Source organism: Scyliorhinus torazame, chromosome 30 (genome assembly GCF_047496885.1).
Source record: "Scyliorhinus torazame isolate Kashiwa2021f chromosome 30, sScyTor2.1, whole genome shotgun sequence".
NCBI classification, from domain to species: domain Eukaryota; kingdom Metazoa; phylum Chordata; class Chondrichthyes; order Carcharhiniformes; family Scyliorhinidae; genus Scyliorhinus; species Scyliorhinus torazame.
The window spans coordinates 9,993,990-10,012,314 of NC_092736.1; the positions used below are offsets into that span (position 1 = coordinate 9,993,990).

The window sequence follows — 18,325 nt, forward strand, 5'->3', positions numbered from 1 at the left end:
CGTAACGCACTACGTTGAGAATTGCCTCATCTGTGCCCAGAACAATCCGGACAGATACGCAAAGAAAGCTCAACTTAGCCACACCCGCCCCGTTAACGGCCCCTGGATTAACCTCCAGATCGATTTTATAGGACCATTGCCCCCTTGCAGGAATGGTTACAAATACGTATTAGTTGTCATAGACACTTTTACGAAATGGGTAGAGGCATTCCCATCCAGAACGAACATGGCAAAGACCACCGCAAAAATCTTAACCCACCACATCTTTACGAGATGGGGACTCCCCCGCAGCATTGAACCCGACCAAGGTTCCCATTTTACGGGATGCGTCATGAAGAACGCCCTCACGATATTTGGCATTACCCAAAAATTCCACATCGCAGTCAATTGGTATCGTGGAGCGATACCCCCAGTCAAGTGGTATCGGGGAGCGCATGAATCGGACCCTAAAAGCCACCCTCAGAAAAATGGTCCAACAAAACAACACCACTTGGGATTCAGTCCTCCCTTTTGCACTGATGTTTTTGCGAAATACTGTCTCAACTTCCACAGGTTACACCCCACACACACTCGTGACCGGACGCCCCATGAAAGGCACAGAATTTTTATTAGGATTGGACTTGACCAGCCCCGAAGTGACGGCCCTCACAGACGAGAACACAGTAAAACAGTTAGTGGAGAATGTGAAAACGGCTCAGCTAGCAGCCGCAGTAAGATTAGGCACACGGAAGAAACAGAGCAAGGCCTGTTTCGACAAGACAGTGCATGAGACTGAGTTTGAGGTAGGACAGCAGCTCATGCTCTCAATTTACAACCCCAGCAGATTCCTGTCACCGAAGTATTCGGGTCCGTACTCCATTGTGGACAAAGTAAGCCCCTCAGTGTATAAAATTAAGTACCCCAACGGAAAGACTGCGTGGTTCCATATTAACCAGCTTAAGGCATATGGCCCACAGTCCAACCACGCACATCACGTCATGCTCGACGCAGCAAACCACACCCCGCCCACAGCCAACGTATCCCTACCCTCCCCCAACACGCCCACCACATCCACGGACTCGCCCTCGACTCCACCCCCGACCTCTAGACTCCGTCCCGGAACGCCCACAGACAACAGCAGCAGCGACAGCAACTGTGACTCAGACAATAGCCACAGCATGCCTCCCTACTATCCCCAGGCAACAGGACCCACACCCAGCGAATCTGACCACGATTCGAGTGATCCCTTCCTCATCACTTTCCTCAACAAACCCCACCAAACACCACCGCCCTACGATGACGATTCCGTCCCCACAGAATTAGACACCACCTTTTGGCACCGCGACAACTCATACAGGCTCGTCCGGAACAACGAGATGGACCCCAAATCGGACCATGCAGCCCTATCAGCCCTTATACATTCGAGAGTATGGCATCCGGGAGAAGATGACGACTTTGAGTCTGACTCCCAAGGCGAGAACCCCTTTGCGACCCTGTTCGCAACTGATAACTGAGGTGTCCAGATGATGTTTTAAAAGGGAACCGCTTGGGAGAAAACGGTGTACTTTCTGATGGAACCTGCAGCATGTTGTTTAATGTTGTTTGTTACTGTTATTATTAAATGTTGTTTATAAGATCGGAATTTTTTTCCACGGCCCCTCGCCTTATTTGCCTGCAGAAACCTTTGAGAACTTGCCTGCACGCTCATCGGCAGAAACCGCTGGGAGCTTGCCAGACCCCCGTTCATAACTGCTCTTCTGGGTCGAAGGTAGAACCTTTACGGCAACCCCCCCACGATGACTACATTTTTGCCCGCTCTTGTCGGTTGCTCAGGCAGTGGAGAAACGGCATTGGTCTCCGCCCAGCCTGAAGACGACCCCCCCCCCCTCTGGACAGCTACGCTCGGGTAGAGCACACACGGAATTGGTCGCCGTCCTACCCGGGGATTCCATCCAAATCTTACCCGTCGTGGCCCATACGCACCTCATTTTGGCATTCTTGGTTCAAATAAAAGTTTTGTTGTGTTTTCAGGCAACCCTTAGGTTGCCATCCCTATGCTATCTACACCCTCAAACATTTGGAGGGTAAATCGCACAGCCTGCGAGACGGCTCGCACTGTTTCAGTATTTTAAGTGTGTCTTGACCTGAATATTCGTTTTTTTTTAAAATGAGGGAGTCACACATGGTGACAAATTGTAAAGGGAGAATTGGCACTGAAGGACAGACATACTAACAGACGAGATATTAACCAAGATAGTAACATACACTATGCTTGATCCCACAGAACCCCAGAAGCTCCAGATAAAGAGACAAAAGGGAAAGGAAGAGAAGAGAAGGAAGAAGATGACAATGAAGACTGCATACGTGTTTTTCGTTATTGCAATTTGTACCCGGTTGCGCGCGTACGCGAACCCCCTGACCCCAACCCCCCCCCCCCCAGCCGTCAATGATTCACTTCCCCATAGCACACAGAACCCAGAGATAGTCTCCGATACACCATCATGGTGTGATAAGCTCATAACGTGGAACTCCCTTTCCTACGTAGTCGAATCCCTATTAGTGTTGCCGATACTCTGCAGCATCGTGCAGACTATCCGCATGAGGAAATGGAGAAGGAGAGCCTACCGCGCTAGCACCCCGGTATACAGAATGAGATCCCCTATTTTCGGTTTTCTCCAGGCCCAGAGTCCGTCGATCTATAATAAAGGATGTTCGTTTGCGTTCTTCTGTAAATAAAGAAATGGAAATATTGTACACCCCTGTGCTTGACTGCCAAGCCAGGAAAAATTTAAATGCTGCTTTCATTTTGTATTGTTTAGGAAGTTAATATGACTGAATATTTAGTGAGTGTAGTTTATTGAGGACAGTTAAAGGTACCGTTTTTTAAATTTTGTAATGCATGTCCCTGTTTTGACATAGTGCCACTTAGATTGTTAGTTAAAATTTTTCTTTCATAGTTATGGTTAGTGTAGAGGTCATAGAAGAGTGCTCACCGGGTCAGGGAATGAAGACAACGCAGTTATGTGATCTGTCACGCTTCGCGTTCGGGATCACAAGGAGGGAGTATAGCCACCTGGGTTGGCCACTTCCCGACTTAAAATGGAGAACCGCAAAGGCTGAAGGGAAATTCAGCCAACACAGGCAAAGAGTAGCAAATGCCGCGATTATGTATATTGAAACCTGCAAAACAATCAGACAGCACTGAAACCAGCAGCCATCTGCATAGTAATGCAGCAGCCATCTGCATAGTAATGAGCGATTCCAAGGCACAATGGCAACAGTTAAGGTGAATAAAGGCAAGCCAGACTCCTCGGCGCCAGCAGAAGCCAAGACAAAGGAAGGCCAACGAACATTTAGAGACCACCCAACGATCAGGAAACAACTCCAGTATTGGAGAAATTGATCCATGTGATCGGAACGCAGTCCAATCACTTGGAACCAGGTACAGGGTCCGCCCCGAAGGGCAGGAAGCCCCTGGGGACTATAAAGTAAAGCCCCCAAGTTCAAATCGTTCTTTGGCAGGGTCACTCAGCAACTTGAATCAACCCGTGAGAGTGACCTGTCTCAGCTGCCGCCAACCAAGTAAGTCTCAAGTCAACGCACGCTACGAGATAGGCGCTCCTTGCTACCAGTCCTTACCAGCTTTTGAATCCTGCAGACTCAGGACCTGAACGAAAGGCCATTTGTTCCCCTGACCTGATGGGCCAGTCCAAAGCTAAGTATAGGCCTTTTAGTGATGGGAATAGTCTAGAAAGTAGAGTGTGCTTGAGTAGTGATTTACTGTGTATAATAAATGTGCTTTGATTTGAATCTTACTAATTGGTGTGTTGAGTTATTGATCATTACTTGAACTTGAACGTGGCGGTATAAAGATACCTGGCGACTCTAGAGCAAAGGTTAAACAAACAGAGCAAATTACGATTTAAGAGCCAACCAAAAGTTAGCAACAATACCTCCTTTCAGTAATGAACGATGGAACTAATTTAGTTGACACTTTTATCTTTACAGACTTCAGAGGTTAGTGAAAGATCTCCTGAAGCAGCAACATGGACAGGATAGTGGACCTTGGGCAAACAACAAGGTGTCTTCTCTAGACAGGACATTGGGCGAGATCAACCGCATACTGGAGAAACAGGTACTGCAGGCTGTTACAATACTTTGGTGAATTATCAAATAAGATTCTGGAGACAACTCCTTACAATTATAATTATTGAGGCGGAAAGACCATTCATCATTTGAGTGAATTTTTGTGCAAGGTGCTGACAAGATTTGGCACAATGTGAAGGGGAGTCTGTGATTTCAAAGCGGCATCAAATCCTGTTTCAGTATTGGAGCAAAATAATTTGGCGCCTGTACGAAACTTTGTACAAGTACTCTGGATAGTGTGAGGAGACCTACACCCATGTACTCACTTCTATCTCCCTCTTCCATCTTGTATGCATTAGTTTTCAATTGCAGACATGGCAACTGCGGTGGATATTTTATTGTGCAAGTCATCCCTCATGAATGTTCTCGCCATTGCTATGCAGTGATGTTCAGCTTCAACGCACATGGAGGACAGTTACAGGCAATCTGGAAAGAAGCAGTTCCAAAATATCAGAAATCAATTGCGATGGATTCAAAATCCTTATGCTCGTGTATAAATCCCTCCATACCATTTTTCCCCATCCAGAGTTCGCCATCTCCTTTACCCTATATTTCATCCTGCATGCTTTGCTCCTCTCACCAGCCTCCTGTGCATCCATCCCCGCGCGCTCTACCATTAGTATCAGAGCTTTTACCTGTTTTGGCTCTAAATTTTGCAACTTCCTTCCCAAGTTCCTCGACTGCTTTTTTATAATCTCCTCAATAAACCATCTTTTTGACCAAGATAGTTTATTGACCCCTTCTCTTCTCTCGTTTCTCAGCTTAGTTGTACAACTATTTGTAAAATGCCGTGGGACTGTTTTATGTTAAAGGTTGTTGTCTAAATGCAAGTTGCAGCGAGTGTTCGTGTTGCCTCATTGTTCTCCTTCTGCTCTTCATCCTCCTCTTCCTGTTCCGTTTGTTGTCCTCTGGCTGGGTGGCAGCTGCTAAGAAACTTCACCAAAATGTAACTCCTATTAGGCTTTTAAGACAGGAATTGAGTAACTGCCTTTCCTTTAATGAAGAAGCAATAAGACCATTTTCAAACAATAGAGAATAGGCTATTTTATAGAAACAAGAATGTGACTGCCTTGTAACATATAAAATGCTGCTAAGGTGGACCTCTATTTACCTTCACTGTTGCATTTAAAACCATGCTACCTTGTTGTAAGTAGACACATTTCTAGGTTGACAGATACGAGGTTGACAGACATAAATTTCTATCTCCAGGTCAGAATAAACTGGCATGAAATGACTGCCTTTCCTTATTTTCATATACTAAACTTTTAAATATGACACCTAAAACATGATTGACATATAATGGGGCGGCACGGAAACACAGAGGTTAGCACTTTTGCTTCACAGCGCCAGGGACCCGGGTTTGATTCCTGCTTGGGTCACTGTCTGTGCGGAGTCTGCACGTTCCTCCCGTGTCTGCGTGGGTTTCCTCCCACAAGTCCCGAAAGACGTGCTGTTCGGTGAATTGGACAATCTGAATTCTCCCTCAGTGTACCCAAACAGGCGCCACAGTGTGGCGACTAGGAGATTTTCTCAGTAACTTCATTGCAGTGTTAATCATAGAATCATAGAATTTACAGTGCAGAAGGAGGCTATTCAGCCCATTGAGACTGCACCGGCCCTTGGAAAGAACACCCCATTTATTTATTTATTTATTTTTTATTTTAATTTTTTTCCTTCTTTTTTCTTTTCTTTTTTTTTCCCCCTCCCCGCTCTCTCTATTCCCCCCTCCCCTACCCGCTCTCTCTATTCCCCCTCCCCACCCCACTCTCTCTATTCCCCCTCCCCTCCCCGCTCTCTAATCCCCCCTGCCCTCCTTCTCTATTCCCCCTCCCCTCCCGCTCTCTCTATTACCCCCTCTCCGCTTTCTCTATTCCCCCCCCTCCCCTCCCTCTCTATTCCCCCCTCCCCTCCCCTTCCTCTCTATTCTCCCCTCCCGATCTCTCTATTCCCCCCCTCCCCTCCCCGCTCTCTCCATTCCCCCCTCCCGCCCCGCTCTCTATTCCCCCCTCCCCTCCCCGCTCCCTCTATTCCCCCCTCCCCGGTCACTCTATTTCCCCCTCCCCGCCCCGCTCTCTATTCCACCCTCCCCTCCCCGCTCCCTCTATTCCCCCCTCCCCGCTCACTCTATTTCCCCCTCCCCGCCCCGCTCTCTATTCCACCCTTACCTCACCGCCCCCTCTATTCCCCCCTCCCCGCTCACTCTATTTCCCCCTCCCTGCCCTCTCTATTTCCCCCTCCCCGCTCTCTCTATTCCCTCCTCCCCTCCCCGCTCTCTCTATTCCCCCCTCCCCTCCCCATCCCCACTATTCCCCCCTCCCCTCCTCGCCCCCTCTATTCCCCGCCCCCTCTATTCCCCCCTCCCCGTCCCCTCTATTCCCCTCTCCCCATCCCCTCTATTCCCCCTTCTCCTCCCCCTCTCCTCTATTCCCCCTCCCCTCCCCGTCCCCTCTATTCCCTCCTCCCCTCCATTCCCCCCTCCCCTCTATTCCCCCTCCCCTCCCCGTCCCCTCTATTCCCCGTCCCCTCCCTCTTTATTCCCCCCTCCCTCTCTATTCCCCCTCCCCGCTCTCTCTATTCCCCCCTCCCCTCCCTCTCTATTCTCCCCTCCCCATCCTCTCTATTCCCCCCTCCCCTCCCTCTCTATTCCCCCTCCCCTCCCTCTCTATTCCCCCCTCCCCGCCCCGCTCTCTCTTCCCCCCCCCCCCCCGCCCCGCTCTCTCTCTTCCCCTCTCCCCGCCCCGCTCTCTCTCTTTCCCCCCCCTCCCCGCCCTGCTCTCTCTCTTCCCCCTCCGTGCTCTCTATTCCCCGCTCCCCTCCCATTCACCCCTCCCCGCTCTCTCTCTTTCCCCCTCCCCGCTCCGCTCTCTCTCTTCCCCCCTCCCCGCTCCGCTCTCTCTCTTCCCCCCTCCCCGCTCTCTATTCACCCCTCCCCTCCCCACTAGAGCACCCCATTTAAGCCCACAACTCCAACCTATCCCCGTAACCCAGTTACCCCACCTAATCTTTTTGGACACTAAGCGCAATTTAGCATGGCCAATCTACCTAACCTGCACATCTTTGGACTGTGGGAGGAAACCGGAGCACTCGGAGGAATCCCATCTGTAAGCCTACTTGTGACACTGATAAAGACTAACGGTTGCACAACTTTTTATATTGTTTTTTTGTTTGAAATACTGTTGGAGTGGTTGCAGAGTATCTGATCATTTTGAATAGTGCCGAACAAACCTCTCCTCGCCATCTTTTCATTTTATGAACAATGGTTAAGATGAGTTGACCAGAGTGGCACATTTGAAATCAGGAGTGCTACTACATGGGAAATCTCACACACAGATTCACGGTGTACATTGTGACAGCATTCCAGAAGACGGCCCTCAAGCACAGCATTGATTGAGATTACAGCTCTTGATAAAATGTCAGTGAGATTAACTGCCCTTTGTAAATCTGAACAATGTATAAAGGCGTTACGGCTTGTCTCACCTCAGGTGCTCTTTGTCCTCTTATGAAAATCAGAAGTATTGCAGGTGATGTCTTAGTAGAGCACAGAAATTCTTGCATTCTTTGTTGTTTTATTTGATGTGGGGGTGGGGAAGTGGAATATACCACCTGACTTCTGAGTTAACTAAGATTTTGTTCAGAAATTATGTTTATTAATCTAAAAATAGATTACTGCTGATGACTATATTTGTATGTATGACATAATGCTTAACATATTCAAGCGGTTCTGGTGCCTGAAGGTGAATTCCATAATGCTGATAAACTTGCACAGAACTCTAGGAAATCTCCTTATTATCGGCCGATGCTGCTTGTTTTCATTTATAGTAAGAAGGGTTAGGTTTCAGTGGAAATGAGATATAGCTTTTTAACCATGCCTGCTGAACCTCTCTACCCAGATACAGACAACTGGCAGGGTTTCTGCATTTTGAGAGTCACTGGAAAGAGTTTTTTTAATATAAAAAAACATTTTGTTCTTTTTTAAGGTTCATACTTCTGAGAGTATGAAAGCAAGAGTCACTCCTGACCACAACACAAACCAACAACAGCTTTCAGCAGCTGCTGGATTACTTTTCCGGGTTTGGCACTACATCTCGGGGCAGAATTTGGCAGGGGGTGGAACTGTAGCCCCCCTCCACCCCCACCCTGATTAATATCACAGCAAACATCAAATATTGCACGTGGCCCATTTGATTGTGCTGGGATTACTTTCAGGATGTTGTCGCATTGTAGGTCAGTGTTTTCAAACTTTTTTTCCGGAAACCTATTTTACCAACTGGCCAACCTTTGGGACCCACGCCAGTCGACCTTTGGGACCCACCATTTTCTCTTGCCTTTAATGCGAGAGGTGAGCCTGCTTTGTACTCCCAATCGCACTCCTATCAGGCTCACAGGAGGAGGGGGCTATGCGCATATTGGGTGCAGGATTCAGCCGGGTACTTTGTGTAGGTCGTTGTGAAGGACAAAAGCAACAAAATGCTCAGTTTACTCAGCTCCGGATACCCCTCGGAGACGCTGCTCCAGAATACTGACAGTGTCATTGACTTGTGCCGTCAATGTGCTGTCAAAGCTGAAGTGCAGAAATTCAGTCAGCTTCATTTGGAGTCAGGCTTGCCAGTCCATTTACCGTTTCCTTACTAATGCTGTTTTCTTCGATGCGTCGTAGCAGTGTGGGAAACGTGTAGTAATTTTTGCTTTGCACTCGCAATTGCCAAACTTTCAAAGAGTTTTGGAAAGCTGCAATTTCTTCACAGTGCTAAAACCAATCATCATCCTTCCCTTGCAATTTAAGGTTCAGTTCATTTAGAATTGAAAAGATGTCTGCAAGGTAGGACATAATTCAAGTTTCATCAGCAAACGAATCAGCCAGAGAGGACAATTTCTCGAGGAGGAAAGCGTGGATTTCGTTCCTCAGTTTGTAAACTCTGAGTCGCTCCCCTGTTGACTGATCATTACAGTAACTCTTCAAGCGGATGAAGTCCACCGTTATTGGGATTGACTGGAACTGTTTCGATTCATTGCTTTAATGTACTCTAAAAGGTCAGCAAAAAACTTATAGCCACCATTCAGTACACAGAGAGTGACAATGTGATGATTCCCCATGGCTTTCATTATACCCCTTGCCAAACGTTCAGTTCTGTCCATGATTAAACCATGAGGAATATATACTCTCTCCAGATCATTTGAGTAATGTTCAGAGATGCAAAACAGATCAAGGTCATAGACTGGTTCATCATCGGTGATCACCACGCAGTCAGCCGCCAGCATGCCGTGATCGCACTTTGACCCCGGATTCAGGTCCCAACACTCCCGGGCTGCATGCGCACTGATGAGCGGGCACGAGTGCGCAGTGTGCCCGCATTTTTTTAGCTGGTCAAGGCCGCCATTTGTAAAGCCGCTCTAAGCCAGCATTGTTAAAAGCCGGCTGCTGCGTGTGAATTCCCGCGATCGGGAACGCCGCGATGGACGTCTCCGCGACCCTCCCAAAATCCGCCCGCGACCCACCCGAGGGTCGCAACCCCCACTTTGAAAATGGCTGTTGTAGGTACTGATTTGAAACTGGTACCTGCTAAGAAGAGAATACGAGTTATACTGTCAGCTCTCTGATGAGGGAAAATGGTGTCCTTTGTTTGCGTATATACTTCAAACCTGGTTAAAAGTGTTCAATAGCTGCTTATGTTCTAATGCCCACTTCTGTTAATGTTAAAAGTGAAATTTAAGATTAATGTATTGGTGATCAGTCCAGCAAAAGAAGCCAGGAAAGGATTGAATTGAAATTTGTGCTGACCTAAATTGGGATGGATGTGGAGATACCACCACTGGCTTTGGCACCCTTGAGTTGAAACACGCTTCCTGTCCAGATTAATATCTAGGGAGCTCTGCTGGAAGTGTGCGAATTTCAGGTGATGGCAGAATTGGATTCTGCTCTAAGACCCCGTGGATGGCTAAATAGTCCACTGCCGCATTCTGCAAAGGTTCACACATGAATAGTAGCCACTGGAGTGAGATGCCAGAGGCTGTCTGGTGCTCATGAAAATCATAATGCAGGAAGAAAACAACTGTCTCAAGAGAGAACTGGGGAGACAAAAAAAAAACTAGCGAGAGGTTAAAACTGTTTATAAAGATCTCTGGTAATTTGATATTATACTGCAGCCTGTGTGGAACCAAAGCAGCAGCAGTATGGTAAAGACATTCTAATAGAGATAGTTGGGATAACAGATGCTGAAATATGGTAGCAAAGATAAAGAGGAGTGCAGGGCGACACGGTAGCACAGTGGTTAGCACTGTTGCTTCACAGCTCCAGGGTCCCAGGTTCGATTCCTGGCTTGGCGATGCGGAGTCTGCACGTTCTCCCCGTGTTTGCGTGGGTTTCCTCCGGGTGCTCCGGTTTCCTCCCACAAGTCCCGAAAGACGTGCTGTTGAGTGAATTGGATATTCTGAATTCTCCCTCTGTGTACCTGAACAGGCGCCGGAATGTGGCGACGAGAGGATTTTCACAGTGACTTCATTGTGGTGTTAATGTAAGCCTACATGTGACAATAATAAAGATTTATTTATTTATTTAACTGAAAGCCTGATTGATAAATGTTTTTTGAGAGAGTTTTAAAAAGGAAAGTGAAGTGCAGAGGTGAAGGTTTTAAGAAGGGAGTGGGACTGAGGCAGTTGAAAGCTGCGCCAGAGTTAGATCAAAGGGTACTGGAGAGCATTTGAGGCTGGAGGAGGTTGTACTTTCTCTTGGTGGAATTTGAAGACGAGGGTGAGAGATTTAAACGTAATATTTTAGGTGAAAGGAAGTCATTGCAGGTCAGTAAAGGTGATGGGGTTGATTAACAGGAAATACATTGTGTGTGTCAGGACGTGGGTGCCTATATTGTGGATAAGTTGGAGTTTGTGAATGGCGGAGAGCAGGAGGTTAGCAAGGAGGGCATTGCAATAACTGAGTGTAGAAGTGACAACAGGATGGAAAGAGGTTTCAGTGAAAGAAGGGCCAGAGGTGAAGAATGTTTCACAGGCAGGAATACACCGTTTGTTGATGGATAGGGATTTGAAACTGAGCTCGAGATAAAACAGAATGCCATGGTTTTATCCCGAGTGTATAGACAGGGAGTTGATGGCAAAGGAGTAACATTATTAACAGGGTCTGAAGAAGCTGGGTGTTCGGTTAAAGAAGGCAGCCAGAGGGCAGCACGGTGGCGCAATGAGTTAGCACTGCTGCCTCACGGCGCCGAGGTCACAGGTTCGATCCCGGCTCTGGGTCACTGTCCGTGTGGAGTTTGCACATTCTCCCCGTGTTTGCGTGGATTTCACCCCCACAACCCAAAAGATGTGCAGGGTAGGTGGATTGGTCACGCTAAATTTCCCCTTAATTAGAAAAAAAGAATTGGTTACTCTAAATTTATTTTTTTAAAAGAAGGCAGCCAGGTACTGCATTCTGATGGTAGTCTTATGCCATTAACAATTTAGACAACTTTATGCTCAAATTAGAGTGCACAGCTTGCTTTTATCTAAGCCAAATCATCAATGAAAACAGCACTGTATAACCAGGCTTTTAAAATGTCTTTTGGCCCTGAAAACAAACCTGCGGTTGGCAATGTTTTCAATAGCCTACAAGTTGTAATCTGTATAGGCAGCAAGGGCAGATTCAGATTCTGTTTTATGAAGAAGAAAAAATTAGCATTTTCAAACCAGCAGGCTGTAATTCCCTTGCTAACTTGCAAACCCAGACACATCTCATGTCAATGAGCTGTGGATAGAATCCTGATGGTGTCAATCATTGACTGATGGGTGGGAACAGACACTCTTAATTGAATTTCCCTGGGGAGGGTGAAAAATATCTAGAGATGGCGGGGTGGAGTCTTTGAGAAGCTGATATCCATCAAAGCTGTCAAATTGTGTGAGAGCTTGTTACACAGATGTACATTTGCTAATGACTCACTGGTTTCAGGATATTGGCCAAAGGGACAGCAGAATAGATGGTGTCACCTGTTCACTTACATGTTCATGCATTTAAAAGCAAAACAGGAATATAAATAGTTTCAACAATTAATGGTGAATCAACAGAATTACTGACCAAAATTCAGATTGTATTAAGAGTATGGTCAGATCTCTGGAATCTGTATTCCTGATTTGTCTAATGCTTCTCGTGCACAGCGTCATGGCCTGTGGCATTAATCCCTATCAATGTCTGTACCCCTGCATCCTTATTTGCATCTCATCGTCCCCATCACTTCCTGTTTCCCAGTTATTTGCCTTAAGAATCTTGTAAAAATCCTTCAATCCCCATGGCCTCACTCTCTCTTTCTCAGTGATCTGTTCCAGCTGCACCCCTCTACAGCCACCCTCCAAAACCGACTTTTTCCTTGTTCTCTACTCAACCATTATTGGCCTCTCCATTAATAACTATGAATTCTGAAACTTTGGCCCACAACTTCTCTCTCTCTCTCCCTCTCTCCACCCCCCCCCCCCCCCCCCCCCCGCCCCACACACACACACACACACACGTCCTGACTTTAAAAGCCTTGCAAGAAGTCTCTGCGACTATGCTTTCACCAGCACCCAGGCACTTGTTATTTTTGCTCTTTGTCTGCGTGGTGCCTGCCGTTTATCCACCAGTGTAAGGCAATTATGTGCCTGATGAGCACTGTAACAAATGCAGATTCTGTTGTGTTGATATCAAACTAGTGATACTGCGCTACCTCTGTAAAGCTTACTAACATGTCTTGCAACGGTAAGTTTGATTGTATTGATTAAAGTGACTATGGTAGCTTGGGTCATGATTAAGTTATTTCTATATCACTGCCAGAAATTAAGATTCTAGGGCAGCATGGTGGCTCATTGGTTAGCATTGCTGCCTACGGCGCTGAGGACCCGGGTTTGAATCCCGGCCCTAGGTCACTGTCCGTGTGGAGTTTGCACATTCTCCCCGTGTCTCTGTGGGTTTCACCCCCACAACCCAAAGATGTGCAGGTTAGGTAAATTGGCCACGCTAAATTGCCCCTTAATTGGAAAAAAAATAAAATAATTGGACACTCTAAATTTTTTTTAAAAATTAAGATTCTGAAGTTGCTGCGAGAGGGGAATAGTTATAGCTTTCCAATTCTTTTTGGTGATTCCCACTAGAATGTATGAACTGAATCAGGCTCAACTGTGATTTTAGCCAAAGCTAAATAGCCTCCAGATACTCACTGTTGGCCCATTCAGTAAGACTGGGCACAAAAAGACAACTTGGGAAAGAGAGCTATAAGGATCATTTCTACAGTGTTCCTCACGTGCAGAGAAGGAATGTCAGGTCATGACAAAGCGCTGAAAGGTTAATGGGGCAAAAGCACAGTCAAGGACAAGATTTGGAGGGAGAGTTCCAGAGGGCAAGTGGTTTTCTTTTTTTTAGGCCTTCATGGGATATGGGCATCGCTGGCAAGGCTACCATTTGTTGCCTGTCCCTTATTTCCCTTGAACGATGCTTACTGGGCCATTTAAGGGGACAGTTGAGAGACAACCACATTGCTGTACCAGACTAGGTAAGGAAGGCCAATTTCCTTCCCTAAGTAGCATTAGTGAATCAGATGAGTTTTTACAACACTCAATGATAGTTTTGTGGTTAATTCAAAGTTTTACTAATTGAATTTCAATTCCACCGGATTTTTTTAAAAATTCATTTTTGCAGGATGTGGGCTTTGCTGGCTAGGCCAGCATAGTTGCCGATCCCTAATTGCCTTCGAGAAGGTGGTAGGGAGCTGCCTTCTTGAACCGCTGTAGTTCATGTGGTGTAGTTGCACCCACTGTGCTACTGGGGAGGGAGTTCCAGGATCTTGACCCAGTGACAGTGAAGGAACGGCGATATATTTCCAAGTCAGGATGGTGAGTGACTTGGAGGGGATCATCCAGGTGGTGGTGTTCACATGTGTCTGTTGCCCTTTTCTTCTAGATGGTATTGGTCGTGGGTTTGGAAGGTGCTGCCGAAGGAGCCTTGGTGAGTTCCTGCAGTGCATCTTGTAGATGGTACACACGGCTGCGACTGTGCATTGGTGGTGGAGGAAGTAAATGTTTGTGGAAGGGGGAGCAATCAAGTGAGTTGCTTTGTCCTGGATGGTGTTGAGCTTCTTGAGTGTTGTTGGAGCTGCACTCATCCAGGCAAGTGGGGAGTATTCTATCACACTCCTGACTTGTGCCTATTAGGCTGTGGACAGTGAGAAGGTGAGATACTCACAACAGGATTCCTAGCCTCTGACCTTTTGTAGCCACAGTATTAATATGGCTAGTCCAGTTCTGTTTCTGGTCAATGGTCACCCCCCAGAATGTTGATAGTTGGGATTCAATGATGGTAATGCCATTGATTGCCAGAAGGAGATTGTTAGATCCTCTCCCATTGGAGATGGTCATTGCCTGGCACTTGTGTGGTCCGAATGTTAACTTACCACTGGTCGGCCCAAGACTGGATGTTGTGCAGGTATTGCTGCATTTGCACGTGGACTGCTTCAGTGTCTCTAAGGAGTTGCAAATGGTGCTGAACATTGTGCAGTCATCAGCGAACATCCCCACATCTGACCTTATGTTGGAAGGAAGGTCATTGATGAAGCAGCTGAAGATGGTTAGGCCGAGGACAGTACCTGAGGAACTGATTTGAACCCATGTTCCCTGAGCATTAGCCAGGGTCTCTGAATTGCTATTCCAGTGGCAATACCACTACGCTACTGTCTCCCCTGCTGCTAAAGAAGCAGCTTATTGTGAAATGGGGAGCAAGAACCAGGCTGGAGTTGGAGAAGCAAAGCGTGTTAAGGGTCACATGTTTGAAGGCGGTTAAGATAGGGAAGGGGTAGACTTTGAAAAGATTTGAAGGCAAGGACATTGGAATCAAATCAAGTGAACACCTTCAGGTGACAGTGAGCACGGAAAGTTGACGGAAATCAGAAGGTGTAAAATATTTTACCTCCCTGCACATCTCGCCAATATAACGAAAATACTGAAAAAATGTTCACCTTGTAATACATTTTTAAATGATTTATATTTATGCTGTGGAGACTAAGAGTTTGGTATCCTCCTTCTGATGTCCTACTCTCCTCCACCCTCACCGCCCCCATGTTATGTCTCTGTGATTGAAAGGAACCAAGAACATTTCTGTGCTACTGATTTAATTATTGCTGCAAATGAACAAGTTCAAGAAGAATGTCACAGCAGATTTCCATCCTCCAATATCAGTTACCTATGTGCAGGGGAAGCTACTTGATTGGAATGGACATTATTTTATTTTTTTTAGCTCTGCATGGAGGAAAATTGAGACTTTTTCTGAATTGCCATTATAAAGGTGGTGTTCTGGTCCCATTTTCTCTTTTCCCCTCAACTGTGGAAGTTTCCCGTGTCTCTCTTTCTCACCTCCCCTTCTTCCACCATTGCCTTATTTAAATTCGCCACTTGATGTGCAAACATGCACATTTATGCTGGAGCATGCTGTGGTTCAGTGCGATGGGATATCAGTGCACTGTACTATTCACCCTCCAAATTTGAGATTAAAAAATGACTGAATCCTGGAACATAAAATGCTGCAATTCTGTGGGTATAAAGGAGAGACTTTATGTATGTATAAGTATGAAAATGAACTTTCTCTAAAAAATACTTTTATCGGTGCAGTGACAAAATGTTTCTTCAGTGTGTGTGCATAAAGGAATTGACGCGTGGGGTGACTTAGTGGCTTCATAAAATTTTAATGAACGATTCAATATTTTTATTAAATTGAATCATGGAGAGATGGAGGCAAATCCACCATCATCTCTGACGAGTCATTCACCGTATTTTGATGACCTGTCTCTAAATGAGTTTCGTCTGGCCTCCTGCCAAGCTGATTATAAATAAGTTTTGTTTTTTTTAAGAAAAAATCGAGTTGGCTGTTGGCCTCTGATCGGAAAGTCTGTCAAATAATGATGACAACCAGCACTGCCATTGTTAGCTTTTGTTGCCCTTTATAAGATGGTCCCCCCCTCCCCCGGCACTCCTTTCCATTTTTGCATAATATCTCAGCCAGATATGATTGATCTCAACAGAATTCACTTCTTGGTTGCATATATTTCCGGGAGGGATCTGGTGCTTTGCATTTTTTCTTGCGACACTTTTTATAAAGCCGATGATTTTTGGACATTTGATGTCCTTCTCCCCATTGAAAGTGTGAATTTTCAAGAATTCCCAGCAATAGCTTGCTAATGTAACTGTCACCTGATGGTGCAATTTCAGTAAGTGTTTTATAAAATTGCCTTGTCTTAAGGGAATGAATACCCCATTTGATTGGCATTGCTGTCAAGGTGTCTGGAGATATCTAATATTTTGCGGCTTTGGGAAAAGGGCTCTGCAGTAGTTGCAACTCAGAAAAACAAGCAATTCAATTTGTGTGCATTTAAGGGAGAGTCCAATAAAATAGTTTGCAAACAGATTCTCAGCAGGGGGTAGTGTAGAAATAGAATATGCCTTAAAGATGTCAAAGCACACCTGATAACCTTATGAAGGAAAATTCAGAACATAACATGTTTTGAAAGAAGGTTTTGAACGTTTTGCAGCATTTAAGGCAGATGAAGAATATCCATTTTTGACCCATGTAGATGTTTCTTTTGCTAAAGTTAAATATTTAATGAGAATAATGTGGTTAAATAATCAGTAGTTCAGGCGACATTTCAGATAGCTTGTCAGGGGATTGTCAGAAATTATGATTCCATCTATTTGAAGGGCAAGCTGAAGAATTAAATTTGATTTGGAATTAAAGTGCTGGAGATTCACAGAGGATCCGCAAAGTGGGAAGAACAGGTTAACATTTCGAGTTTGAAATGGTGATCAGATTATTTTCCTTTTTGAAGATGGTGATGGACTGACTGTGGTTGAGAAAATGTTCTTATTTTACGTTTCCATTTCCTGTTTTGTTATTTTGAACGACACTTCCTTCTCTCTTCTACTTTCATCTCGAATGTTTGTGTGTTTGGGTTAATGGACACTAAAGGTTTATTTGTTCTGTTCATTTTTACTTTTGTACAGTTAAGTTGGGGCAAGTTCTTGGATGATGAATCACAGTTTTGAATGGATAAGGCTGGTGCTGAAACTGGGATAATATGTAAGATTACAAACTGCGTTTGCAAGGCACTGATTCAGGTGCTGTTCTGATGGCATCCTAAACCTTCACAACAAACCTTGGCTGTTCTGTGAACATCGCCAGACAAACAAAATGAATTGCAGCCTCAGCATCCTACTGGGTGTTTACTCTTTATAGGTAACAAGAGCAGGGGAATGTATACTGATTAATCCTATTTTGGACACCATGAAGTAGGTTGTGTAGAATATGTTTTTATTAACAACCCATAACTATGTACATATTTATAGTAGAGGGTACAGGCATGGAGCTGACTCTAATCTAGGCCTTTACCCAACTCTATCCGTCTCTGGACTGACCCTGGCTCTGAGTCATGTCCCTTACATCATTATAGGGGCAGGACTAACACTAACTCTTTATGTACCATACTCTACTACATATACAATATATGTACATATATATAATATAAGTTCTGTAGAAGGGCCAGACGGACTTGAAATGTCAACTCTGTTTCTCTCTCCACAGATGCTGCCAGACCTGCTGAGTTTTTCCAGCGTTTTGAGTTATTTCAGATTTCACTACTACATGTACTTGTATGTTTTGTGTCCGATTTTAGTAACAAATACATTAATAAGAAATCTATATGAGGAAAATCTTTATACCATTCACCAAAGTTCACCATCTACAAGACACAAGTCAGGAGGGTGATGGAATACTCTCTACTTGCCTGGATGAGTGCAACTCCAACAACACTCAAGAAGCTCGACACCATCCAGGATAAAGCAGCCCCGTTTGATTGCCAGCCCAGCAACCACCTTAAACGTTCAATTCCTCCACCACCGATGCAGAATGGCAGCCGTGTGCACCATCTGCAAGATGCACTGCAGCAACTTCTCAAAGCTCCTTCGACAGCACCTTCCAGACCCACCACCACCACCATCTAGAAGGACAAGAGCAGCTGACACGTGGGACCCCACTACCTGGAAGTTCCCCTCTGAGCCACGCACCATCATAATTTGGAAATATATTGGCCGTTCCTACACTGGGTCAAAACCCTCAAACTCACTCCCTAACAGCACTGTGGGTGTACCAACACCACATGGACTGCAGCGGTTCAAGCAAGTGGCTCACCACTGTCTTCCCAAG

The 18,325-nt window shown here is 45.7% G+C and overlaps 1 protein-coding gene across 2 annotated transcripts in view; it reads left to right on the forward strand.

Annotated features, from left to right (window-relative positions):
- Nucleotides 1-18,325, forward strand: part of scaper (S-phase cyclin A-associated protein in the ER) — a 464,954-nt gene that overhangs the window by 222,735 nt on the left and 223,894 nt on the right. For both annotated transcript variants that reach the window (XM_072492784.1, XM_072492785.1), the window contains one exon: nucleotides 3,988-4,114. In XM_072492784.1, coding sequence (XP_072348885.1) covers nucleotides 3,988-4,114 — 127 coding nt within the window. The remainder of the gene's footprint in view (nucleotides 1-3,987; nucleotides 4,115-18,325) is intronic.